Here is a 26701-nt window from a genome sequence, read left to right as displayed (position 1 = left end):
GAAGCAAAGGAGAAGCTATGGGAGATCCAGGCATGGTTTTGGCTTCTGGAGGCTGTTTTTTGGTTACTGGGGTCTCTTCAAAGCAAAACGGGATCAGGATGAAGAGGGGGAAAGGCATGGGCCATAAATAAATAAGGAAATTTGCCCCGATTCTACAAATGCATCTGACGGAATGAGGAGGGTCGGGCTGTGAGGGGTTGGGGGTAGCTCCAGGCTGCTGTTAGGAACACACTTGAGCTGGTTCATTCCCTGGAGTGCCCCACAGCTGGGTCTAGGGAGAGGCAGGCCCAAGCACATGTTCAGTCTAATTCCAGCTCACACTGGAAGGCTTCCTATAGGTTTGGGTGCCCTGATCACAGCCGAGCTGCCCCACCAGGAATTAACCCTAGTGGGCAAAGGGTCCATCTTCTCAAGCTTTCTGAGGCTGGTTGACAGCACCCCTGGGGATGGGGGAAGGATCTCCTTCCTTCAGTTTGTGGGGGAACTGGGCCCCCCTGTCGAGTTGGTTATGCTCTCTGGAAGGTATGGCCGGCTTAAACCCTGGAGGGAGAACACAGGTATATTCTTGACTCCCTGGCCCCCTGCAAGGGTAACTGAAGTGATGATGAGATAGGAAATCTCAAAGGGCCAGTGAAGCCACAGGTGGAAAAGAGGCTTCCTGATCCCCCTGAACCAGACCTGGAGACGGAGCCCAGCTCCAACTACAGAGCTTCTGCCAGGCTCTTTGGGTCTGGGTCATCTGTGTGGTCAGCAGTGCCCACACAGAAGGGGTGGGTTCTGTGCAGTGAGGGAGCCCCACTGGAGTGAGGAACTAGGGGCTCAGAGCCTGCAGATTGGAGCTAGGTTTCTATAGTTCTTGCTTCCATGCACACCCTGCCCTAGGACTGGGACTCTGAGGACAACCTGGGGCTAAGACATCCTTGGCCCCTGATCTCTGCAACTTTCTCTGAACTGGGCCAGACTGCAAGCCAGACCCCACCACCCCGGGTAGCATTTTTGAGCACCTCATCGAAGGAGTCTACTGTCTTACAGTAGAGACTTTGCTGCAGGACGCAGGGCCAGAAGAGGTTGAGAGGCTTGGCCCTGCGCACAGCCTCTGGGAGTGCCATGGCCTCGGGCACCTTGCGGTTGCCAGTGAAGAAGTGATAGAGTTTCTTTTCCAGCTGTCCTTTGCCACAGTCACCCTGTGTGTCTCTTTCTCCAGGTCAGCTTCCAGCTTTAGCATCTGTCCTCCCCCTACCACAATGATAGTCAGAAAGACCAGCTTTGGAGAGAATGAAGGGATGTGGGGGGCCGCTGAGCTGGCACCCAGTGTGGCAAATGACACCCACCACGCTCGGGACCCAGTACGTTGGGGAAAGGACAGCAGAAGGGGGTGCACCTGAGTGAGAAGTGTAGGTGCACCTGAGTGAGAAGTGTAGTTGAAAAAGTGGCTGTGTTTCTGTATGCCACCAAGTACCCATTTCCGTGTGACAGAGACGTTAGTCACTCGGGCCTCGAATTTATACAAGGTCTTTTCTCCAAATAGTATAAAAAAATGGCAGCCATGGTGGGACCACTATTGTGCAGGATGTGGATCAAAGTTGGACATTCCCACATCTGTCCCTGTTAGTGCTTTGGCTGCAGATGGTCAGGCCAGGAGCTCCTGGGAATAGGGGTGCTGGGTCTTAACACGGTTGCCTGTCAGCATTCTTGTAGATCCTCTGCTCATATTCAAGTACAGACTGGATCTGGGATTCAAAAAGAATTACACCCAATCCAACAGTTGCATTGTCTCTAACTCAGGGTCCACAGCGTGTTCTGCCACCATCTTGGCCATTCATGGTGATCCAGAAGTAAACTGCAAGGGATCAGTCCCTAAACCCAAATAACAGCTTTGCCAACAGATCCCAATGGTATGAAGCAAACCAGCCTCCCGTTGAAATTCTGTTTCCTCTGCACTGTAGGGCTTGGCTTCCTGGCAGGCTGAGCACAGCTCCCACGAAAGCCCTCCTTGTCCCCAGAACAGGGCTGGCAGATGCCACCAGGGGTGTGAACGTGAGGGATGCCCTCATCCTAGCTCGAGGATCCCACATGCTCTACAAGATGTCAGCTTTTTGGGGTAGGCTGGCGTGGTCTGAGGGGACATGTAGGGAATACTCGCTAATGAGCGCTGGGGCATTCTTGAGCATCTCATAGAAGGAGTCCAGTGTCTTACGGTAAAGGCTTCGCTGCAGGACGAAGGGCCGGAAGAGGTTGAGGGGCTCGGCCCTGAGCACGGCCTCTGGGAGTCCCATGGCCTCAGGCACCTTGCGGTTGCCAATGAAGAAGTGGTGGAGCTTCTTCTCGAGCAAGCTCTTCTCCAGGAAGCACAGCAACTCGTGCAGACGAGCATCCAGCTGCCCCGCCTTCCAGTCAGCAGCCTGCCGGAGGAGTAGGAGGTGCAGTAGGGCCGTCTTCAGGTGGTAGCTGCTGAGCCCGCTGGGGCCGGTCAGGCGGCTCTGCTTGGAGAGCAGGAAGGAGGCTATCTGCAGGCAGCTGAGGTGGCAGGCGCCCTCGGGCAGCGCCTTTAGTGTCGTCCTGAGGAAGTGTCGCTCGTAGACAGCAAAGGACAGGAGCCAGTCTGTGCTGGAGGTTGGGGTGCCCTCAGAGGGCTCCCTGGGAAGGTGGGAGACAAAGTACAGGTCCGAGTCATCACACTGGATCACAGGAATCAGGTTGAAGGGCATGAACTTCCCTGAACGGAACTTGATCTTCAGGGAGCCCGGGCTGTCCAGCTGGCCAAAGGCCAGGTCGAACTCGTACTTGTGGGCGATGCCGTGCCAGGCTCTGGTGAGGGCCGTCTGGAACCACTTCATGACCTGCATCTTGTCCAGGTACAGGGAATCTGTGGCACACAGCAGGTTCTCCATGTCGCTGCAGGGAGGCGCCATGCTGTTCCTGCCGTGCAGGAGACACAGCATGTCTTCCCCGAGCTTGGTCTTGCCGCAGATGCAGCTCAGTGTGTCCCCATCGGCGCGGACCACCTTGATCTGGCCGTAGCCCTGGCGATCCAGGGGCACTGAGCGGCCGGAGCACCAGAGCTCTGGGTGGAAGCGGTAGGGTTCGGGGGGTGTGAAGGGCACGAAAAGGTGGCACAGCAGTGGCCTGTCCACCTGCCAGTTCTCGTACATGCTGTCCACGCCAATGAAGTCCTCCACCTCCATGTCGGTGTCCCGGTTGCAGAGGCTCCTCAGGGCTTCCAGCAAGTCATCCACGAAGCCTTCCAGGAACTCCCGGGTACGGGCTGCATCGGCCGTGGCCCCCCGGATGCAGCGCTCATAAAAGTGGCCAAGCGTGGCCTTGTTGGGCAGGGTGAGGCCCTGCAAGGCGGCGCCTCCCAGCCCAGGCAGCTCATCCTCCTCACCGCCCAGGCACTCAGGTGAGGGCCCCTCCTGGTGGTCCTGCCGCCACACCTCGATCATCAGGAAGAGGATCATGCAGAGGGTGCTCCAGAGGTCCCAGGCCACGCGTGTCTCGTTCTGCTGCCTGCCCTCCTCTGCCACCTGCTCCAGTGCCTCCTTCTCGGCCGCCAGCCGAGCCACCTCCTCCTCCAGGCGCAGCTGCTCCAGCTGCAGCTTCTCCTGGTGCGCCTGCATCTTGCGGATGATCTCCTCCTCATTCTCGGGGACCGTGGCGTTGTCCCGCGGGAACAGCAGCGGGTGGTTGATGATGGCCGTCACCACCACCAGACACACGCGAAAGAGCCCCATGGCCATGGCTGGAGCTCTCCTGGGGACAGAGAGACAGATGGTCACACCAAGCTTCCCTCAATGCCACTTCGTCCCTGGACCCCGCACCAACCTCAGCCCCTCAGGGCTGGTTAAGGTCTTAGTTCTCCCACCCAACCCATCGAGAGCTCCCTGCGGCTGCCTCAGGAGCTTCAGTCTAGCCATGGAAGTGCCCCAAAGGCCTACCCTGGGATGGACATCTGTTTCTGTCCTACCCAGACATTCCTGGATGGCAGCAGCACCCCACTGTCCCTAACCCTTTTCTCCTACCAGTCCCTGTGGCCAGGGCGAGGATATACCCACCTCCAAGCTCCTGGGGTGGGCTCAAAACCCAGGCCCAAGACAATCAGACATTCTGCCACCCAGCTACAGCTAGAGCTATTGGTTCTGGGATAAGCATTTGATCCAATTTGGGCCAATGAGAGACAGATGTAGGGTGTGTTGGGCCCAATGGGAAGAAAGGCTCATCCTGTTGCTAGTTTGGTTGCTAGGTTGCTGAGGGAACAGGATTATACCTGCAGTGGGCTCTCGGGAAGGAAGCCCGCCTGAGAAAGACACCAACATAGAGGAAAGCAGAACCCCCCTCCCCACACTCAGCTCTGCTTGAAGGCATTGCTGTCTGAGCTCTTTAGTCATACAAGTCAATAAAGAAACCCTTTTTAAGTCAGTTTGAGTGGCCTTTCCACCACTTGAAATCAAAATAGTCCTGAATAAAATATCCCCTTCTCTCCCAAGTGAATGTCATCTTCCTGCAATACAGTGAAGCCTAGTGGTTAAGGGAGAAAGGGCTAGGTTCCAAACCAGCACTCTCAACTGAAAAGCTGTGTGACCCTGGCCATGTTAACACACCTCTCTGAGCCCTGGTTTCCTTACTGCACAAGGAGAAAGCAACAGTATCTCACAGGGTCATGGCATTGATAGATGCAATGATCCCTGCAAACTGCATGGCCCAGTGACCAGTGCACAGCACATATTCACTGAACAATAACTGTTTCAGAAATAGATTTGAGCCCTTATCCTCCTCTTCTGTAAACATCTCCTTCTGACCTGGAAGACCGTACCCCAAATTCAGACACACTCTCCTGGCTTCTGTCTTTCCCTAGGACAATCTTGATGATGACCAGAGAGCAAAGAGTCACTAGTTTCTTCTCACCAGGCATCTGAACTTTAAATCTGACTTAATTGTGAAAGGAGGCACTCTGTTCCCCTAGGATAAGTGGATTTTTAAGCCTCAAGTGACTTTTGGAGAAAGGCTAATCCCTACAATCTTTGCAATTCGAAGTGTGATTCATGGACCAGCAGCTGCAGTATCTCCTGGGAGCTTGTTAGAAATGCAGAATCTCGGCCCCACCCACACCTACTGAATCGGAATCCACATTTTAATACTATCCATATAAAAATCTGAGAGGCACTGTCTTGTGCTGCAAGCCTTAGTTACACCCTCTCCTCTCCTCAGCAGGAACCCTGGGACTTAACAATCTGCTATTCCCACGCTTGAGCTGCCCCCCTCCTTGCTTGGGACCTCGATGAAGGAAGCAAATGGCCAAATGCAAATCAGTTGAGGTCCTGAGATTGTTGAGAGCACAGGGCTTCTCCTACCATCCCCTAGTGCCCGCCAACACTAGCTGATAGGAGCTACTGTGCCAGCCTGAGCCCCATTCCCTTTGGCTTGAGCCCCTGACCTGGAATTTGCACAATGAAATTCTTGTCCTAATGGTGCCTAGGAACAGGGATTTGTCCCTAGGTAAGGACACCTCTGCAGGTTGTCCCTGGCAAGCGGCAGGATGGAGATGGACTGAGTTGGCTGCTGGTCACGCCTAGACAAACTTGCTGCTCAGATGTGACTCAGACAGTTCTACCCCATACACAGCTGGACAGGTCTGCAGGAACCAAAAGGGTTGGGGAGTGAAGAAGGTCCGTCCTCCACCCTGAGGATTCTCAGTGTGGGCCTCAGAGGTGAGCTCTGAAGCGCTTACAGGTTTCCACTGGAGGAGGAAAGCGGGGACAGGATAAAGTGGAGGAAGTCACACTGCAAGGTGGGTGGGGTAAGGAAAAAGTGCAGGGGGCAGCGAGCCAGCTTTCCTTCCCCAAGCCAAGGAGCAGCTTGCTGGATAATGGCAGAAACAGGTCAGCCTGGTTTCTACATTAGAGAAACATCAACAGAAAGTTTTGCCAGGGAGGGTCCAAGGCATAACTAACTGCGAGGCTGGGTGATTAACATGGTTGAGAATGTTAACTTAAAGGTGGAGAGTACTCACAGCAGAGTATCAGGCAGCAGCCAGTTAGGAGATAATTTGGGGGGTGGTTTAGGGTCCTTCAAGGCTCCTGGATCACAGGCAGCCGCCTTTGGACACAGTGGGCCTTGACCAGTCACAGTAATAGCCCAGACAACCACCTACCCAGGTTCCTTGTCAACTCAGTGCAGGATGCCACGAACAGAGGAGTGGGGCCATGGCCAAGCCCTATGGCTGGGAACCCTCCCTGTGTCTGCGCCATACTTCACGGTGCTACTTGTACATCCTCATTCCTGCCAGAGGAAGAGCTTGTAAGAGCGTCCTTGTACTGGCACAAGCAAGGTTCAGAACTGCAAACCAACTGAAGGGATCAACTCTGTGTGCAAGGGGAAAAGAGGATAGACTCGAGAGGAGACAGACTGGGTCAGAACCCAGGATGCGCACCTACTGGAGGTGACTTTGGACAAATCACTTCTCAGAACCTCAGTTTCTTCATCTGTAAAATGAGAATAACCATATCTGCTGTTATAAAGCTGGAACAAGATAATGCATGTAAAGCACTCAGCAACATGCTTGCTCCTGAGCAAGTTTTCTTATAAAAGGAACTGTGACGGGATGGAAATACGCAGATGACCCTGCCTGCGGGGGTTCAGGGTGGAGTGCGCCGCAGACGCCCCTACAAGGCACTCCGGCAGGATGTAGGCAGCACATAGTAGCACTGATAATTGTAGGATTACAGACAAGACTCAACAGAAGCACCAGGGAAACAGGGCACCAGCCGGGGGAAGGACTGCAAGGAAAGGGGGCCTGGGCTGTAGACCCAGCAGACCTGTGTTCTAACCTTGAGTGACTGTGGGTGGATTGCGCAGCTTCTGCGCTCCCACGCTTTTCCTGTGAGGAGGAATTAATAACACTCCCTCCTTCACAGGGATGTTGGGACGGGCGAGTGAGATCATACACCTTGGGTGCTTAGCACCGTGCCTGGCACAGGGCAGGTTCCTTCTCCTCAGCATCCACAGGCTTCTGCTTTCTCACCTGCTGAGCACAGCAGCCCTGCCTGAGCCCCAGGCATGGGGAGTAAACACACACTCGAAAGTGCTCTGAAAGCACAAGATGTTCTGCTGCTATTTCTCTTCCTTGGCACACCCCTGAGTCCGCCCTGGCCCCCAGCAAAGGGGAGAAGGCTTCAGAGCCTGGGATCCTCCTGCAGGTCAGGGGTTCCCTCTGACTCACTTTCTCACGTAAACCATCTCCTCGCTTCCCTGGATCGGATCCCAGCTGTCATTTGGCTCCTTGTTAAACTCTGCACAGGCTGGCTCTGTGTGCAGCACCCTATGGGATAGGACAGGCCGAGGCAGATAATAGGGCTGTGACCACTCAGGGCCCACTAGATGGGGCTCAGTTTGAAGCCTCTGGTACTTCCCCTTCCCAAACCCAGTCATAGGAGACACTGCCCTGGGGACCCCAGGGGTCAGAAGAACCTCCCGCAGGCCAAGGGGATTCCAAAACAAACCTTAAAAACTAGTTCATGAAATGATGGGAAGGAGGAGCTGACAAACCCTATTATACCCTCCTCCCTCTGGAATTCAGACACAATTGACCAGCATTAACATTAGCACAGGGATCCTAAGAGTGACAAAACAGACTCTGTAGCAATAAGATACTGAATTTCAACCCAATATAGCATCACATGAGATAGCAGGCCCTGAAAGAAATCAAAGTATTTTACCCCAAAATATATTCCTTGACATATTTTGAAATGGCCCTGCAAAGCTGCCTATTGTTGGGAAAATCTACATTCTGTACAGAATCTCCTTCCTTTTCCAGTTCTCTCCTCATCCAGGAGAGATGAACTAAGAGTCTGATCTACATTCTGTACAGAATTTCCTTCCCTTTCCAGGCCTCTTCCTGATCCAGGAGAGATGAACTAAGAGTCTGGCACCTTTTTAGGTTTGACAGACATTTACCATCTCCTCTCTCTGAAACCCGCTTCCTGGGACTTCATCTACGTAGTCAGAACCGTGGTCTCCATACCCCTTATCCCAGACACTCCTTTCTACTGATTCCGGGTCTTTAGATGATAACTCATTAAACCAACTGCCAGTCAGAAAATCTTTGAATCCACCTATGACCAGGAAGCCACTCCTTGCCCTCACTTCAAGTTGTCCCATCTTGCCATACCAAACTAACATATTCCTTACATATGCATTGATGGATATCTGCCTGTAACTTCTGTTTTATTTTATTTTATTTTATTTTTTGAGACTAAGTCTCACTCTGTCGCCTGGGCTACAGTGCAGTGGAGGGATCTCAGCTTACTGCAACCTCTGCCTCCCAGGTTCAAGCAATTCTCCTGCCTCAGCCTCCTGAGTAGCTGGGACTACAGGCATGCCCCACCATGCCCGGCTAATTTTTATATTTCCAGTAGAGACAGGTTTTCCCCATGTTGGCCAGGCTGGTCTCGAACTCCTGACCTCAAGTGATCTGCTTGGGATCACAAGTGCTGGGATTACAGGTGTGAGCACCTGGCCTGCCTGTAACTTCTGTCCCCCTAAAATGTGTAACATCAAGCTGTAACCCAACTGTCTGCGGCACATGTTTTTAGGATCTCTTGGGACTATGCCTTAGGCCTTGGTCATTCAGATGGGTTCAGAATAAATCCCTTCAAATATTGTATAGAGTTGACTTGTCCACAAAAGGGAAGGAAGCAGGGCATTCTGACATTCTGAGACAGGACAGGTAGTGAGGAGCCTCTCACAAACCATGGATATGTGTATATGTGTGCATGTACTTGCACATACCAGCACATGCCTCCCCAAAGAGTCCCCTGCTCCCAGTTCCAAGGGTGTCCACCTCTGCCTTGGCCCAAAGTTCTACCTCTACCAGGCTCTCCCACACCTGTGGTCTGAGACATCAGCTGGTGGGTTTGGCTTTGAGAATAAACCTGGGTCACTTGGCGGGCTTTTTTCTGTCTGCTTGCCAGGAAGCCGGCAGGAAGCCTGCTGAATTCCTCTCCACCTCCGCCCTTGTCCACAGAGAGGGGCAGCCCATGCAGTTCACAGCTAAACTTAGCCTGGCAATGCTGGAGTCATGGGGCGATAGGGGCTGAGGGAAGACGGAAGCTTCTGGGTGGCCCGGACAGAGGGCTGCAGGTGGCTGGCCAGGACCAGTGGTTTACTCAGACCCTTACTCTGAGGCTGGCCAGAAGCCAAGACCCTGGGGGAAATCCAAGGCTTCCTTCCTTCACTGGGGTCCCTCACTCCTGGGTCCCCCAGAGCCTGCGGCACTCCCCACTATAGCTTAATCCAATAAACACCACAAAGCATTGCCTAACACCCATAGCTCTCCCATTTCTCAAGCCCTCACTAGGATGTGCTGGGCACTGCACACACTGACCACTGTAACTTTCTAAGAGGTGGGTGCCATCCCTGTTTTGCAGATGGGTTAACCAAAGCCCAAGAGACTAAGTCATTTTCTAGCCACAGGACTAGAAAAGCCATAGCTGGGCTGAGATTCAAGCTCATTCTGTCTGTCTTTGCCAGCAAAGCTCAAGTTTTTCCACTGTGCTACATGTACGGAGCACATACTGAGCTCGAGGAACATGTTGGATGCTTCAGGGCCTGCAGTGATGAGTATGGCCTGACCCCTGGTAGCAAAAGCATTACAATCCACGTGGGAAGGTAGACAGCCACTATGTATGGAGTCCCCAGACAGAATGAGATGTGGGGCATAAAAGGCACGTGAGCTACAGGCTGCAAAGTGCAGAGGAGGGAGGGAGCTTCCTTCCTGTTCTCTGAGGGCCTCTCCTTGTCTGGAGCTCTCCCTGCCCTCACCTGTTGGGGAGATGTCAGTGTGCAACCCCTTGGCTCCATCTTCACCTCCTCCTCTCCTTCCAGACAGAATTCCTACAACCAACCAGGAACAGTAGGAGCCTGTGTCCGGCCCCACAACCTGTTCATCACACCGCTTTTGCCCCACTGCCCATCTACTCCCACTGAGGGTTGACTGACCACAGCCTTAGGCAGCAGGGGTGCCCAGGACCCATTTCTTGGCCACCTGGTATTCCCTCTGGGACAGTGGTTCTCAATGTGCTTAGCAGCAACAGTGCCACCTGGCAACTTGTTAGAAATGCAAATTTTCACAGGCAACCTGAAACCCACTGATCAGAAATTCCAGGGCTGGGCCCAGTATCTGTGTCTTAACAAGCCCTCTAGGTCATTCTAATGCCCGTTCATGTCGGAGAACCAACCCTTCCCAAACCAGGCGTCCTCTGGGTAGGAGGGTGGGGCTCCTGCAGTGTCACAGCAGCCCACATCCTGGAAATTGCCAAGGGCTTGCCCAGCACACAGCCTGACAGATGCAATTAGCTCTGCTAATTACAACAGCAAAAGAAGGCCTGGCCCTGGCATCACGTTCAGAGCCAAAAGGAGTAGCTGATAGGTTTCCTTTACGAAATGGAATAAAGGACTGGCTGATGGCAGGGGAGGGCGCTTTTAGCCCAGGGCTTGGGGGTGACTTGGGTCCCTTTTACTCTCTAGGTTCTAGGTCCTCCAAGAAAGAAGGAGCCAAGGGAGGCCCAAACTGCCATGAGTTTGGGCTGAACTCCTTCTGTATCCTGGCCTTGTGCTGCAGTTTCTCAGCCCCAGCTTATGAGGTACACAGTTGTTGGGGGGAAATCAAGCCAAACATTTAAGAAAGTCAGAATATAGAGTTGAATTTAGGTTTCTTTATTTTACAGAGGTAGAAACCGAGGCCTCAAGAGGAGACATGCTAGGCCTGGAGGGTGGGTGGAGTGGAAGAGGCAGGCTGGGCATCATCCTGTGGACTCTCCCAGGGAGCACCTGGCAGTGATTCCAGCACAGAACAGGGGAAGGGTGGTGAAAGGTGAAGATGTTTACATGACCAGCCATTTAGGAAGCAGGTACCCGATACCAGGCAGGATGCTAAGTACTCTGCACATGTTTTGTCATTTAATTGTCACAACCTCATTTAGGTAGTTGCATTAAAATTCTCTTACAGATGAAGAGACTGATGTTCTGGGAAGGTCACTGGGTGGCCTCTAGGATTCCTGAGTCTGCAGTGCATAACTGAATGTGAGCAGCACCTAGCCTGAGTCTGCCCCTACCTCTGGTCTCCTTCCATCCCCTCAAGGGACTGATAGAAAACTGAGTGGGTCCTGCCTCTTCCCCTGCCTGGGGGCACCTCTGCAGCATCATTGTCAGTGGTGACCACCAAAATTATCCAGGTTGGCTGTCTCCCGAGCTTCCCAGGCCTTAGAAAAACAGGACTATGAGAAAGGAGCATGAGTTCTATCCTGAGTCTTGGTTTTAGAGTTTGGAACCCATGGGCGGGCGGTCTCAGCCATCGTGAAACCCTCCTCCCATGGCCCAGCCTACTCGTCTCACCCTCGACTCCATGCTTCTCTCTAGCAGAGCTCACGCCCCATGCTGCAGTGACACCAGCTTCCCATAGCACAAGGCCAGCTCAGGGCCCTTCTCCAGGCGCCTGCCCCTAGATCTGGCCTATCTTGCCCTTCCTGGAACTCCTGCAGGTCAGGCCACCTTCCTGCTCTTTACTGTGTCATCCACCGGTCCCTGCCTTCCTACCTACAGTTCCAGCATGGTCAAGAAGCTGAATGTTCTCCTGCAGCCCCTGGTGTACCACGCACGGGGCTGGGCACACTGCAGGCTCCCAACATGTAAGTAGGAGTTGACTTATCACACATTGGGAGGAGGTGGCTGGAGGCAGATAGAACTGTGGGAGTGACATGTCTCCACCAACTGCCTCCTTGTTTCCTAACTCAGGACAGAGGACACAGCACAAATGGCTCAGTAACACTGGCTCTGAGTGTGTAACTGCTCAGCATGATTGGCTCCCATCCTTCCGGGACAGTGAGAGAGGAGAAGGGCCTTGCCCCAGCAAGTGCAAGGCCTCAGAGCTCCTCCCACCAGGGCATCTCTGGCTGGGTCCCTCTTCACTTGCACTCCAAATGGGGACAGGAGAGGGAATATGGGGGGCAGCTGAGCAGACTGGGGCCAGAGGCTGGGCCCTGGAAGGGGAGGGAGGGACAGGTGAGGAAAGAGGAAGGAAGAGGACCAACAAAAAGATCATTGAGAAAGTGGGTGGAAAGGGTGCGTTTGCGGCTCTGGGCTTGCCGTACTTCCTCTTCTTCTCGGCATCCTTGCAGCCCTGACCCCGTCCAGTCACCTGCCCCCTCTCCCACTGGGCAGGACCATCACGTTGGCCAGCCCACCTTCCCCAGACCTGCCACCCCGTGGCCACTGGGCTCCTTCCCTTCCTCTCTCCAGACACCTATCTCGAGGACCCGGGTTGTCAAATCAAGTGTCTGGGAGGGCCAGCCCGCAGGGAAAATAAGCGGGGCTGCAGTGGACAGCTGAGAGGAGGGGACACTGGTCAACTGGATGGCACATGCTTCGTCTGAAGAGGCGAGTCCCCACACCACACATTCTGTGCACCTGGAATGGCAAGATCTTTTTTTTTTTTTTTTTTTTTTTTTTTTTTGAGATGGAGTCTCGCTCTGTCGCCCAGGCTGGAGTGCAGTGGCGCGATCTCGGCTCACTGCAAGCTCCGCCTCCCGGGTTCACGCCATTCTCCTGCCTCAGCCTCTCCGAGTAGCTGGGACTACAGGCACCCGCCACCACGCCCGGCTAATTTTTTTGTATTTTTAGTAGAGACGGGGTTTCACCGTGGTCTCGATCTCCTGACCTCGTGATCCGCCCGCCTCGGCCTCCCAAAGTGCTGGGATTACAAGCGTGAGCCACCGCGCCCGGCCAAGATCTTTTTTTCCCAAAGAAAAGCCACTAATCTGGACTTTATCAAAATCCCCCCATTTTTAAATGTTAGCTGCTATTTCAAAAATTCTTTAAAAACCATGTGAGCAACACTGGGTGCAGTGGCTCACACCTGTAATTCCCAGCACTTTGGAAGGCTGAGGCAGATGGATCGCCTGAGCTCAGGAGTTCAAGACCAGCCTTGGCAACATGGCGAAGCCCCGTCTCTACCAAAAATATATAAAAATCACCTGGGTGTGGTGGCACACGCCTGTGGTCCCAGCTACTCAGGAGGCTTAGGTGAGAGGATCGCTTGAGCCTGGGGGGCGGAGGTCACAGTGAGCTGAAATGGCGCCACTGCACTCCAACTTGGGTGATGCAGCGAGACCCCGTCTTGAAAAGAAAAGAAAATGAAATACAATATGTTAGTGGACACCCAGAGCCCGTAGGCTCTGGTCTGCAATCCCCCATGATGCGTTCCTCAAGGTAACCCCTAACCCGGGACTCTCCTTACTCCTACCCCATCAGCAACTACTCGGCAAACCCACTATTTCCTCTGAGTCCATGACTCCCTGAAATACCGGCTCCACCTTTCTCCCCAAACCTAGGCCTGATTACTCCCTTGTCTCCTCGTTGGCCCCAGCAGCCACACTCGGAATAATCCTAACCAGCACTTATGAGGGCTGACTCTGTGCCAGGCCTTGTAGGAGCTTAGTGTAAATGCCAGAGCAGATTTTCTTCCTTCCCCACGGCCTCTGCAAGGACTAGAAGAAAAGAGAGAAGAGGCTTTGTTGGGTTGGCATCCTAGTGACTTTTTTTAAGTCCCTCTCTCTTTCTAGAGTGGGCCTTGAGGACGCTTAATGCTTTGGGTGGGTGGAACCGGGCACCCCCTGAGTCCAGCCAGCGTGTGCACATGAGGACAGCAGAGGCTCGCCTAAGCAAAAAGGCCTAATGGTGCCGCACTAAGAAGCGCTCGGTATTAGAGTAAGGCCTATGGGCCCCAGGAGCCCCAATTGTCCCTCCCTAACCCAGGAGAGAGCCCAGACTGACTGAGTGGGATGCTGGGCTCAGAAGCACCCAGGGGTCAGTCTGGACTCTGGTGAGGTGGGGCAGCGGGACAGACAGCAGAGAGGGGAAAGCTCCACCCCAGTGCCCACCTGAGGTGGCCCTACCATGAGCCGGTGGAGAAGTACACACGGGGCAGGAGCTGCCTTTTTTGCCCCAGTGAGCCTCTGTTGTCTGCACGTGGACACGCTGGCCGGACTCACAGGAGGTGCTGCTCACACCCGTCCAAAGCATTAAGTGCTCTCAAGGCCACTCTTGGAAGAGGGAGCGGTTTCAAAAAGTCACCAGAATGCCAATTCTGTCCTCAGGACTGGTCATGGGGGTGGTCTGCCAGCCAGCAGAGGCACAGGAAGGACAGAGCTGGACTCTGCCAACTCTGGGTGGGTGAGCCACATCCTTCCTGTTCCTGCTCCTCCACTGGCTGATGCACATCCCTCAGTGAGCAGATGGAGAAGGCAGGGAAGCCATCCTCTCCCAGGAAGGACAGAGTGTCCCTCCGTCCAGCCACTCTGCCCGCCTCCTCCAGCAGGACATCACAGAAATCACAGCATCTTGGGACAGACAGACAAAGGCCTGATCTCTATGGCTGGGTTGTGGAGAGGACAGTGAGAAGAGACTACAAGGAGTAAAACAGTAGCAGAGACGAGGAGGGGGCTCCCCTGCAACCCCTGGGCTCTGGCCCACACCTCCTTGTCTCCCACCCGTTCCCTCCAGGGCATCTCAGATCCATTCAACTGTGTGGGTTGAATGGCAGCCCTCAAAATATACGTCCCCGTGCTAATCCCCAGCCCCTATGAATGTGACCTAAAAGGGTCTTTGCGGATGTGATTAAATTAAAGAACTTGAGATGAGATCATCCTGGATTACCCGGGTGGGCCTTAAATCCAATGACAAGTATCCTTATGAAGTGACAGAGAAGAGAGAGACAGAGGAGAGGTGATGGGAGACGGAGGCTGGGATGGGAGTGACGCTGCCACAGCTGAGGGTCATCTGAGCCAACAGGAGCTGGAAGAGGCAAAGAGGGACTCTCCTCTAGAGCATCCGGAGGGAGTGTGGCCCTGATACCTTGATCCTGGTCTCCAGAACTGTGAAAATAAATGCCTGCTGTCTTAAGCCCTCCCGGTGTGTGGCAACTTGTTATGGCCACCCCAGGAGACTACTGCAGTCTCAAAGCGCGATGCACCCTCCTCTCTCCCAGCCAGCTCCCCTCGCTGACCTTCCTCTTTGCTGGGGTATCTCCAGTCTCCCCAGCCACCTCTGACCTGGCCTTTGCTCTGCACCAAAGCCCGGGGATTCCACATGAGATGGACTCTCTCTCACATGCTGGCCAGCATAGGCCTTTGGTCAGCTCATCTGAGCTCTAACACCCCAAAACCCCCAGTTAGCTCCCCAGCCCTGCATGTCTCTCCTCCCTGTTTCAAGGGAGTCCTGTTTCCATGGGACACAAGTCAGCACTTTAAGAATGTTCAAGGCCTGGCCCAACCAGCCTCAGAGGACCTCTTGGTTCTCTCTCTGCCTGGACCGGGCACTTCAGATCATCTCCTGTCCCCCAGATACCTCCTGCACCTCCCCACAATTCCTGGAAACATTCATGCTTCACCTCTCTGCTGGCCAAAACCCTACCCTACTGACCTCACAGCAAGCCCATCTCAGACTCCACTTCCAAGGAGCCTTCCAGGATCCCAAGACAAATCCCTCTTTCTTCCAAGGGACAGAAGAACAGGGGAGGGAGAGGGACATATGAATTAGGCCCCACTGAGTGCACCAGGCACCTCATGTAGGTCAGGTGGCTCTGTAGATGCACTGGCACACAGCAGGCACCCAACCGAGGCTGGTCCCATGTGTCTCTATCCTTGAGTTATTGCATTTAACCCATGCAGCAACCCCGGGGTAGGGGGCCATCAGCCTCACGTCCCTGGCAGGAGCCCAAGGTGCTGAGAGGTGAGGCAATGTGCCCAAGGTCACACAACAGCCTGGCTCCAGGCCCCATGTCACCCTGGTGTGCGCCACAGCTGCCTCTGTCTTTGTCTTGCCCCATCACCTTTCTCACTGTGAGCTCCTCCAGGGCAAGGGCAGGGTCCTGTTTGTCTTTGCATTCCCCAGAGCAACTGGCATAGACCTGCGCTCCCTGCTAAGGACACACACTATCCTGGGGGCCCACAGCTCACAGCACGCACTGGAGGCACCACCTTCACAAGAAAGTTCCCCACAAATGCCCACCACTTTCACAAGAAAGTTCCCCACAAATGCCCACCACTTGCAGGAAGGATGCATCTCCCACAGCCAGCCTGCGGGGGAAGGTCTCCCTCGGCCTCCAGGATTCCCACCTCCGGTTTCTATGCGTGTATCACAGTCACAGCAATGCGCCCTCACCACTTCCCGTTGTCCTACACTGGCTTGGTCTGGGCTCGTATGCCTCCGAATTTCCCCTAGCCCTGTGGCCGCATCTCACCCACAGGGGTGCTGGTTTGGAGAGAACATGAACACCCACCTTGGGGCAGGACATGCCAGAGTTCCCAAGAGTCGTCCCCTTTCTCTCTCTCCACCCCATGATCTACACACCCCCTGCCTCCAAGCAGAGCCACAAACTTTCAAGCAAAACCACACTTTCTCAGTGGGGCAGGGAGGGGAGGCTGCGCGCAGCTCCGCACAACAGCAGACACACTTGACTCAATGGAAAGGGGAAGGGACTGGAACAGAACCCGGAGTAAACACAAAGGAAAACGAGGAGGGAACAAAGCCCTCCCTTGGCCACTCCCCGCCCCCTTCCACTTTCCCCCTTTCACTGAGAAACTAGGATGGATGGAATTAGATAAAGAGCCAGCACCCAGCAGCCACCTTCCTTTTGACCCCTGGATGGGAACAAAGAGAGCCCAGCTTAGAAAGACATCCTGCCTCTAGGAGATGGGGGAGGATGAACCCCTCAAGGCCTTGTCCACGACCTCGGAAAGGCTTGTTCCCCACCTCAGCCTCCCCACCCCACTGGTCTCTTACCCACGTCCTGGCTTCCTGAGATTCTGGGCCCCACACAGCGAAAGAAATCCCAGACTGTTCTTCTACCCGAGTCCCCTGCGGCTTAGGCGGTACCTGACACAAAGCCTGGGCCCCAGCTGGGCTGGGGAGAGCGGGGAGGGGAGAGGAAGGGAAGTGCTGTGGGCCTCCTGCATGCATACACACACACACACACACACACACACACACACACACGCACGCACACACACACACACACGCACGCACACACACTCCCTGCAAAGATCTAAAAACCCCTTTCATCTCAATAAAGGGGAACATTAACAGACACAAAGACAAAGGGGAGGCCAACCCAGCTGTAAAAAAATTAAGAGCGCCTTTGCGTGTGCTCTGCTGCAAGGATCTGGGCTGAACAATAGAGCCGGGCCTCTGCCAGCCCTCCCACACCAGTTAGTCAGAGCAAACCAGTCCTCCTCCTCTCTGGAGAGCAGAGGGCCCACATGGTAAGGCTAGGAACAGTTCGCAAAATTGCTCCCAGAATTGCCTATGACTACTCAGAGTCGCACTCTCTATGGATTGCACAAAACAACCCTACTATGACATCATTTTCTAGTCACAGGGACGGAGCAGTAAGGTGTGATGTGGGTGCTCCACCGAGGCTGTGCTGGCACCCAGTAGGTGTCCAAATAATGCCTGCTGAATGCATGGACCCATGACTCATATGTGTGTCAGTCAGACTGAGGTGGGCAGCAAGCAGCCACTGATAGTGTCAAGTTCATGTGGGCTCATTTCCACTCCTACGGTCACCGAGAAAGAAACAGCCCAAAGCTCATCAGCTAAGAAGAGCTTAACAGTTTGCAGAGGCTTAGAGAACCATTGCTAAGGAGTCAAACTCTGGAATCAGATGGCCTGGGTTTGAATCCTGGCTCTACCACTTGCTATGGCAATAGTGTCCAATGTATGGCCTTGTGGACCATCTCACAGTCACTTGGCAGTGCTTGGTAAATGATACTGCTGTTGGCACTGGTATTGGTGCTATGGTCAGGTCTCCTTTTTGATTTGTTAAGTCGTCATGGTTGCATGTTAAGGAGTCCTCTGGGAAGAAGTGGCTGAACAACATCCCTGCAGCTGCTCCAGAAAAAGCCTGGGGAGCATGACTAAGTTGTCTCCTCCACCTCCTTGTCTTCTTCTAAAGGCCCCAGGAGCTGACAGAGAGGAAGAGGAGGAAGTTTGGAGACCTAGGAAGGTCAGCAGCACCCTCCCTCGCTCCCTCCAATCTGGCATCATTGACACTGACAGCTCTTCTATTAGGTTCTGAGTACCCAGCATTGGAAGAGGGTAGATGCTATAATGAATGCTTGCTGAATACATGAATGGAGTTAGGATTGGGAAAAGAACCTCACTGCCTTTACTCCCAGGAGCAGGAATTTGAAATTCCTGGAGTGAAGTGGGAAGCTCTGGATAAAGTAACTTCTATGTTCTTTCTTCCTGGGAGGCACGCTGCAGTCAGAAAAGCAAAGTGCTAACAGGGTAAGTGCCTTGGAAAATCCCTTCCAGCAAAATCCCTTCCAGACGTAGCCCTGGAGACGGAGATGGTTGCAGCCCCGTTTGGTCTGGACTGGCCTTCATCTAACTGCAGGTAGACTCACTGCCAACGTTTAGAAAATGGCCCAGGAATGAACCCTGACACGTTTGTCTGACCCTCAGCTGCCTTGCCGTGGACACCTCCCTTCCTGCTAAAGCTTCTTGTAAAAATGGACGATGAACAGAGGATTACAGGGTAAGAGAAGGAGCAGAGAAGTAATTCTTCTTTCAGGAAAAAACTGGACAAGCCTCAGGGCCCTGACACATCATAGGAGGGTTTAATAAATTACAACTACTGCATCCCATGTATTGAGGCTTAAGCATTGTGCAATAAAGCTTTACATGTATCATTCTCACATCAAACCTCTGAGGCAGGCGCTTATCTCCATTTTACAGATAAGGCAACTGAGGCATAGAGGTGAGGCCACCCACCAACATCATAGAGCCAGGATCTGAATCCAAACCTATCTGACTTTCAAGCCTATAATCTTCCCATGAAGCCACAAGCTGTGCTGCTCAGTGACCTGGTATCTGTGAAACATTAGACACGTACCTATGGACTTTCCTCGCCTGGACTGTTTAGGGAAGGGTAGGTGACAATCTAGATAAAATGTGGGCATGAAGCAGGGAGTAAAACCTAATGAACTTATGAGACTCCTTCTACCAAGATTCTGTGAGTGTGGCCTGGGCTATCTGAGGTAAAAGGAATGGAAAGCCTTCTCTGCGAAAAAGGGAGTGAGGGCTCTCTTGACACTGGCAGGTAGGCATGTGTTGGGGTGAAATGTCAGGAAGTGGCATGGGTACATTAGGGACATTTTGGGGCAGCACACAGGGGTAGACCCAGGCAGTCCCTGCTCTCCTACCCTCCAGCCCAGGCATGCTGCACCCCTGCCTTCTTGGGAACTTTGGAACAAAGTCTCAGCAAACAAAGGACACATTCATAAACTTCAGACGGGTCCCCTGACTGCTGCTAAAAGGCTATTGAAGCCGGCTCCCATGAGAACAGTATGTTATGAGCACGTGGTTTTGCACCAGTGGGCAGGGCCAAAAAAATGACAACACCTTCCCTGCTGCTTTGATACAGGAGGAGGGGGCGAGAGTTGGGGGAACTCCTGCATCAGCTTCAGGGAAATGACCTAGAAGGGAGAGAAAGCAGTAGCAGCCCAGGGTTGCTTCCAAGCTGAGCTCCTCTTCCCAGGCAGCGAGCGTCCCACTGTGTTATGCACCTGGAAGTGAGTCATCTGATAATTGTGGGGCTTTGTATTTTTCCTAGGGACTTCCAGCAGAGGACTGCAAAGTGCTCTGAATATTATCAGGAACTGGTTGTTACTGTGCCCATTAAACAGAAAAGAAAACAGTGCTGGAAGGGAAAGCCTTTCCTTCCTTTCATCCTCAGATAGCTCAGGCCACACTCACAGAATCTCTTGGCAGGAGTCTCTAAAGTTCACTAGGTCTGCTAATATCAGAGTGAGTCACAGCAGGAAGGGACCAGAAGTCTCAGGCCTGGAGATGGTGGTCTGCTTGCTGTTTTCTCAGTATTAACACTTAAAACTTTGTGGGATTCTTTATGCCATCTGTATGTGTTCTGGGCTACGGTGTCCAGGCAGACGCCTGAGGTGGCAGAAAGAGTCTAAGGCCCTGGGAGAGAGCAAATCTAAATTCGAATCTCTTCTCTGTTGTTTTCCGTTTGGGGCAAGTCCCTCTGAGTCTGTTCTTTCACCGGTAAACCTAGGATAACACCCACCTTGAAGGGCTGTTGTGAGGAGGAGAAATAAATATGTGTAAACCCCTAGAATGGGGCTTTGCTCAGTAAATGAAGCCACTATTTTTTTTTATAAGGCCATTCTACTTATATGAACAATGTCATATCCATAACGGTAGATTCTGCAGATTAATGATACTCTAATTTTCATTTATAAACCTAAAAAAGCTAGGTGCATACAAGAATTAGGGCAATGACTTTAGCCACTGATATGCTGGACATCAGAAAAGCACCTGAAGTTATGCCTAGTTACACAAAACAAAAATTTTAATCAGGCGCCTTCAAGTGGAAGGACAAGGCGATTCCTGAAACCTCTATAGAGAGACCTACAATATCATGTAGTTTTTCATCTTTCTTCGGGGCAGGTAGTCCTCCCTTTCCTGCCTCTTTCATCTCCTGTGCTGACATTTGGCAGTCCTTACTTAGGAGGAGCAGCAGGCATCACCTGGTAAGATGTGGTGGAAACCACAGGTCACCAAGTTAAGAGCATCAGAACTGCTGAGTGACCTCAGCCTTGTAAACAGTGCCATCCCAGGGACAAGGTGGACATCCATGGCTACCCCCTCTGACTCCACTCCCAAATTAGCAAGTGTATCTCAAGCACATCCAACTGAAAGCATTCCATGAATTTAGTTTAACCCATCTAGAATTCCACAGGGAATGCTCAGCTGAGTGAGGTGAACTGTGAGACAGGATTCCTATCTCCAGTTGGTCCTGCCTCTTGGGGCAGTAGATTCCATACACTCTTCCTCTCCATGTGCATTTCATCATAAGGCTCCACGAGGCCACTGAAACCCTGGCACAGGCCGTGCATAACATAGATGCACAATGGCTGCTTGATCAATGAAGCCCCCATAATAAGGATGTGAGCATCCTATTTCTCACTTTATTTTGTGGGGAGGCTGAAGAATAGAAAGTCACTTTTCTCATGGCCCCAACACTGCTCCAGCCTGCCCTTCCCCTAATCCTCCTTACAGATCCAGGCTGCAGGAGGCCCCCTAAGGAGTCCCGTTCAGAGAACTGAAGGAGACTGTAGCTGTCAGCACTGGGCTCTCTGACCCAAGGCCTAAAGACCCACCACCAACTGACACAGCCCAGATCTGAAACTGCAGCACCTCCCTCTTCTCTTCACCCTGCCGCTAACTGGGCCCATCCTCTCCCCAGCCTCTGAGAAACACACCTGTGAACGTTACACCTTCTATGTCCCTTCCCTTCAACGTGTGTCTCACACTTGAGGCCGATTTTTCACCTCCCCGTCCGCCTTAGTGTGGAGGTGTTGCCCTGAGCAACAGTGATGTCACCTGCAGGGTGCTTCCGTTTCACTGATGTCACGGGGTGGGCCTAACGGATAGAGGGGGAATGTGCGCTCTGTGGGAAAACATCACAAGTCCTAAACTGTTGAGGAGGGGTCTACAGGCCTCTGGGGCACTCCCAAATGACCCCTTTCCTCTCCCAGAAGAGCTCTTCACCCTTCCTTCCTCTCTGGATGCGTGTTAGAGCTCAGGCCTCAAATCTGACTTTCCCTCTGCCAGAGTCAGCCAAAAGATCAGGAAGAGCAGCTCCAAACAAACTGCTGTAAAGAGCACCGAGGATAGATGTCCTCCCCGTCTAGGACAGTCTAGGTCCCTACAGCCTTGTCCTTTGTCCAGACCTCAGAGGAGGGAGCAGCGACCTGATGGGGAAGTTGGGGCCCAAGTCGGCAGAGAATGCAGACCTCCAACTGACCTCTGCTGTCCTGAAGAGCGCACACTGGCCAGGTTTCCAGTCTGCGCCAGGCACGGTGCTCAGTGCCTTCTGTGCATCATCTGGGTCAACCCTCCCCACAGCCCTGAGGGTCATCCCCATTTTACTGATGATGTTACCGAGACTTGAAGAATCAAGGCACCTGCCCAACTACTGAGAACGCCCAACCACTGAGTGGTGGAGCCAGGACTCAACTCAAGTCTGCCCCACTTCAAAGCCCATGCAGTCACACCTCCTTGGCTCTGGGCACCTGGAGATGCACCTCACTAAAGATGAGCCATGAAGGGCCTGGACAGAGACCAGAAAGAGCCCTTTAAATCCAAAGAGGCCAGCTGAGGAGGGCAGGTTGCCTGAGGCAGCCAAAGCAGGCACTGCTTTAGGAATGCTTCACCCCCTGGCCTACACAGGGGACGCAATAACTGGCCAGCCTTGGCCCAGCCTCCATGCTGATTAGGGACCATGTATCTTTGCTCTATGCTTGGCTTTCTATTGATCCATCCAGGTTACCGGATCATCCTCTTGATTTGCATATAGCACTTACTCTCATGGCCTAGCCTTACAACCCCGAGATTGTACAGTAGTTACCGAATTTACGCAAACGCAAATCTATGTCTCTGGGAGCTAATGCTTGCAAAGCACTAAACAAATAGGTAAATAAAATAAAAAAGTATACACTATGAGAGAGGAAAGGGAGAAATGCTACCAGGATTTCTCAGGGAAATACTGCCCTTGAGGCACTGGCCAAGGAGATGCCCACAGCCAGGCTGACCTGAGTATCCAGTCTACCTGGCAGCTATCTTTCTGCTGGTGAGAGGGCCGCAGAGGTAGACAAAGCCCTGCACTATTGGACATCACTGTCCCCCACCCCCACCCCATGCTCCTCCTGCCTGGTTCTGACTCCAGCTTTGATAAGCGCAGTCCACCTTCTGGTCTTTGGTTTCCCGTATGGCTTGTCTAGGATGCAGGGAAGAGACGACATTCAGTCTGTGTGATGTTTGCAAAGTCTCCTTGCAAATTAATAAACCAGCATTCTGATTCGTACACCCTCTTCTGGGAGCTTTCTCAGGGTCAATCAGTAGCTTGAGTCCAAACCACTCTGAAAATTATGGAAGTCGGGTTTCTGAGCGCGGGCACAGCTAAGAGCCATCCCCTGGGACAAGTGACATGATCCAGGTAAACACCACCCTCTGAGCAATCTGCTGGGCACCAGCTGGCCCCTCCCAGGAGGCATCTTGACTTCCTCACTGATGAGAAGCCTATTTTGTTTAAAGTGCCTCTCGACAGTACATAGTGAAATGCTCGGTTCCAGCTAATTAAGTGCTCAGCTGTACGGTGTGGAAACTAAGTGATCGTGTATATGGAACTGTGAAATGGAGTTTCAGGACGGGTTCTTGGAGGAACTTGAGAAGGGCATTTGTGGGTGAACAGGACTTCAACAAGGAAGCAAGAGACCACAGATGGGGATTAGTGGTTTGGAAGGTCAGGACAGTTGTCTCACCTCCTTCCACTCGCTCTCTGCCTAGGTCAGGACCTGCATGCAGCCACCGCCGTTTTCCTCTGAGCCACACCTGGGGGCACTTACTCATCACCCTCATGCCAGGCCCCAAACTGGATCTGCCACCTCACACCGCCCAGAGATTAAGGAAAGTCACTTGATTCTTGGGCCAGGCTCCCCATCAGCCATCAAGGCCCGGCTTGCCTCTTTCTTTCCTCCTCTTCCTCCTGCCAGATGAATTTCCCTCCTTCCTCCACCTGGACTGAGAATGGGTATTTCCTCCTTTGACAAAGCAAGAAAAAGGCAACTGTTCTTCCGCCTTTCCCACGAGGGTTCCCAATTAAACTAGCTTTTTAAGCTTAAGTTGTTTCTTGGTCTATGAATGCCCAGTGATTAAGACTCACCTTCTAGGCTCCGGAACACTTAATATCCCTGTGCCTCAGTTTCCTCATCTGTAAAATGGAGTTAACAATACCTAACTCATATGGCTACTGTGAGGATTAAATGAGTTAATACAGGCTAAGTACTTTTAGGAAAAAAAAAAAAAAAAAAGCCTGGTGAATGTTAAGCCCTCAATAGTGGTTGTTTATCAGGGCTGCTGTGAATGGTGGACCAGGCAGTGTACTGCTCAAGGCACCTGGCTAAGGGGTGAGGATAAATCCAGCTCACATGCCACTTGCCCAGCTACATGGCTTGGCTATGTCCACTCAAGTAAGGCCAGTATTTCTAAGAGGCATCAAGTCCCATCCTCTTGCCAAGATGGAGTATCTTATTCCAATTCATGCGAAGGACTGAATAGGCTAGCAGCAGCCCTGGAGGTTATCATGAACAGTTCTCAGCATCCTCGTGGCTCTGTACCCCTCCCCAGCAAGACTGGATGAAAGAAGGGTCCAGGATGGCCTGGTGTCATCCATAATAAAGTCCTGCTTCTCAGCTCCCAGAACACTTGGAGCACCCGCCCCTTCCAAGCAGATTCTCCATTAAAGCCCCACAGGCTGCCATGCCACCTCAACCCTACTGGGGCGGACTCTCAACTCCAAACATGGAACCTGAGTCTTGGACTCTGAAAGCACTTTCTCCTGCCCAGTTATTTTTTTTTGGGGGGGGGGGCAGCAGGGCATTGGGGGGTAGGTTAAAGACAGGGTCTCAACTTTGTCACCCGGATGGAGTGCAGTGGCACCATCCTAGCTCCAACCAAATGATCCCAGCTCTAAGCCTCGAACTCCTGGGCTCAAGCAATCCTCCCACCTCAGCCTCCCAAAGCGCTGGGAAGACAGGCACCAGCCACTCAAGGAGCCTCTTTCCTAACTGTTGATGGCCACCTGTCTCTGCTGACAGCTGTGAAAGGAAAATACAACCTAAGGACCCCAAGCTCAGGATGCCAAGGGTAAAAGTTAAGCTTGGGAACTCAGTCATGCAAAAAACAAAACCGAAAACAAAACTGCATTCCTTTTGTTGCCAAACAGATAGCTATAATTTCACATGCTTACGTTATCTTATGTAAAATGTAGATTTACTGAGCATGAGAAGAATGCACCCACGGAGAGCAGAGAGTCAGTATAACTACTTCATGGTTACCCACAAGTGGAGAAAATCTGAAGGCAGAATGGCCTGGAGCAGCAGAACATACAGGGAATTAGCAATGAAAGCCACTTAGGCACGTGGGCTGGAGGGAGGACTCAAAAACACAGCCTATTCTGTTTTCATAAGAAGGAAAGGCAGTAATCCACTTTTCTGATACTCTATTTTCAGGGCTAACCTGGGCCTAAAACTGCACCAACCACAGATGAACTTTAGCTGGCAGTCAGATAGACTCGGTTTGTAAAAGGCAAGAGCCCTGGGTTATATCCAAAAAAAGAACAAAAAAATAGACCGCGACCCCGATTTAGATCCAAAAGACCAGAGTCCAGACTGCGACCAATATCTGGTACTCTACTATTTGTGAAATGAGACCAGTATCTGGTACTCTACTAGTTGTGAAAGGGTGCTTTTCTCACACCAGCAGAGGGGCAAAAGGCAAAATGAGGCCCCTGCCTGGTTCCCCCCACAGGGATGGGATTGAGGGTGGGGTTAGGGGTGAAGGGGCAGAGAGTTATTTGCAGCCCAAGAGCAAGTCTGCACAGCGTGAAGTCTGATCCACTAATAGTCCCGAAAGAGGAAGCGGCGAGGACTTTATCCGGCCTGAAGCAGCCCCATAACTTCACTACCATGAACCGAGAAAAAACAAACTTCACGCCTATTCCTCCCTTACAGGAAGAGAGGGAAGGGGACGGGGAAAAGGGGGCAGCAAATTAGCAGGGCGAACCGGCTTTTCTTTCTGCGGTAGCGCTCTGCTCAGATGTGAGAAGTAACGGGTCACCTGGGCACTAGGAACAAAAACGTGGTCCCGCTCTGGGCTCCGAGGCTGCGCCCGCCTCGAGGAGGAGCTGCCCGCAGCCGTGGCTGGAGCGAGCGCCCGGGACGCATCCCCCTACGCGGCGGGAACAGGACGCGTGACCGCGAGGAGACAATACGCCCACCTGGGCACGCGCGCTTTAAGGGGATCTCCAAAGTCAGCCCCCACCCGGGGGCCGAGCAGGCGCCCGCGCTCCCCACACCCTCCTGCGCCCCCTCTGCCGGCAGCCATCTCCGGCACAGCTCCTCCGAGCTCGCGGTCTCCATCGCGCCCTTCTTCGTTCAGCACACTACGCTGCCCTGGGACTTACGATTGGCTTGGGTCCCCGCCGCGGGAGGACGGCTCCCGCACAGAGTTTACGCGCGGGTCGAAGGCCGGGGCGCCGCTGCTTGCAGGCGGCTGCGGCGGAGCGTGCGGCCCGGCACTTAGAGGGTCGCGGGCGGCGATGCCTCCGCTGGCTCCCACCTTCTGGCCTGCAGCGGCCGGCTCTACTGGACTTCAGAGTTACTCATTTCCTGGATGTCACAAAAACTTTTTCCTCCTTATAAGAACAAAACACCCGCCTCTACTCGCGGCTGCGGAAGTTCCTTAAGGAGGACCGTGTGGGTGTCGGTGGTTGGGCCCAGGATCCGCCGGGAAGATCTGCCCAGTGAGCCCGCAGAAACTCCCCCGACACGGCAGAACTGGAGAGTGACTGGGAGAGAGGCATCAGGCCACTGGAGTAAACTGGAGCGAGTGGACAGGGGCGCGGGGAGGACGCCCTTAAAAGTCATTCTAAGCCGCGGAGCGGAAGGGGTTAAGTCCTTACAAGTCTGGGAGTGTTTTCTGCGGCGCGTTTTACAAGTGGCGGAATTCCTGGGGCCACCTATTTAGTCTCTTGGAGAAAAATTTAACTGTAGACAAAACGCAGCCT

The 26701-nt window shown here is 53.0% G+C and overlaps 1 protein-coding gene across 1 annotated transcript; it reads right to left on the bottom strand.

The window, feature by feature from the left end:
* Window positions 1–1267: 1267 nt before the first annotated feature.
* ITPRIP (inositol 1,4,5-trisphosphate receptor interacting protein) lies at window positions 1268–25759 on the bottom strand. Its single transcript, XM_055249931.2, is given in 3 exon segments — window positions 1268–2112; window positions 2115–3750; window positions 21336–25759. Coding segments are annotated over 2 exon segments (1647 nt in total). The 5' UTR covers window positions 3738–3750; window positions 21336–25759; the 3' UTR covers window positions 1268–2088.
* Window positions 25760–26701: the final 942 nt, after the last annotated feature.

The sequence above is a fragment of the Symphalangus syndactylus genome, chromosome 2 (genome assembly GCF_028878055.3).
Source record: "Symphalangus syndactylus isolate Jambi chromosome 2, NHGRI_mSymSyn1-v2.1_pri, whole genome shotgun sequence".
NCBI lineage: Eukaryota > Metazoa > Chordata > Mammalia > Primates > Hylobatidae > Symphalangus > Symphalangus syndactylus.
Note: the sequence above shows the minus strand (reverse complement) of the source record. Positions and strands in the feature narration are given on the sequence as shown.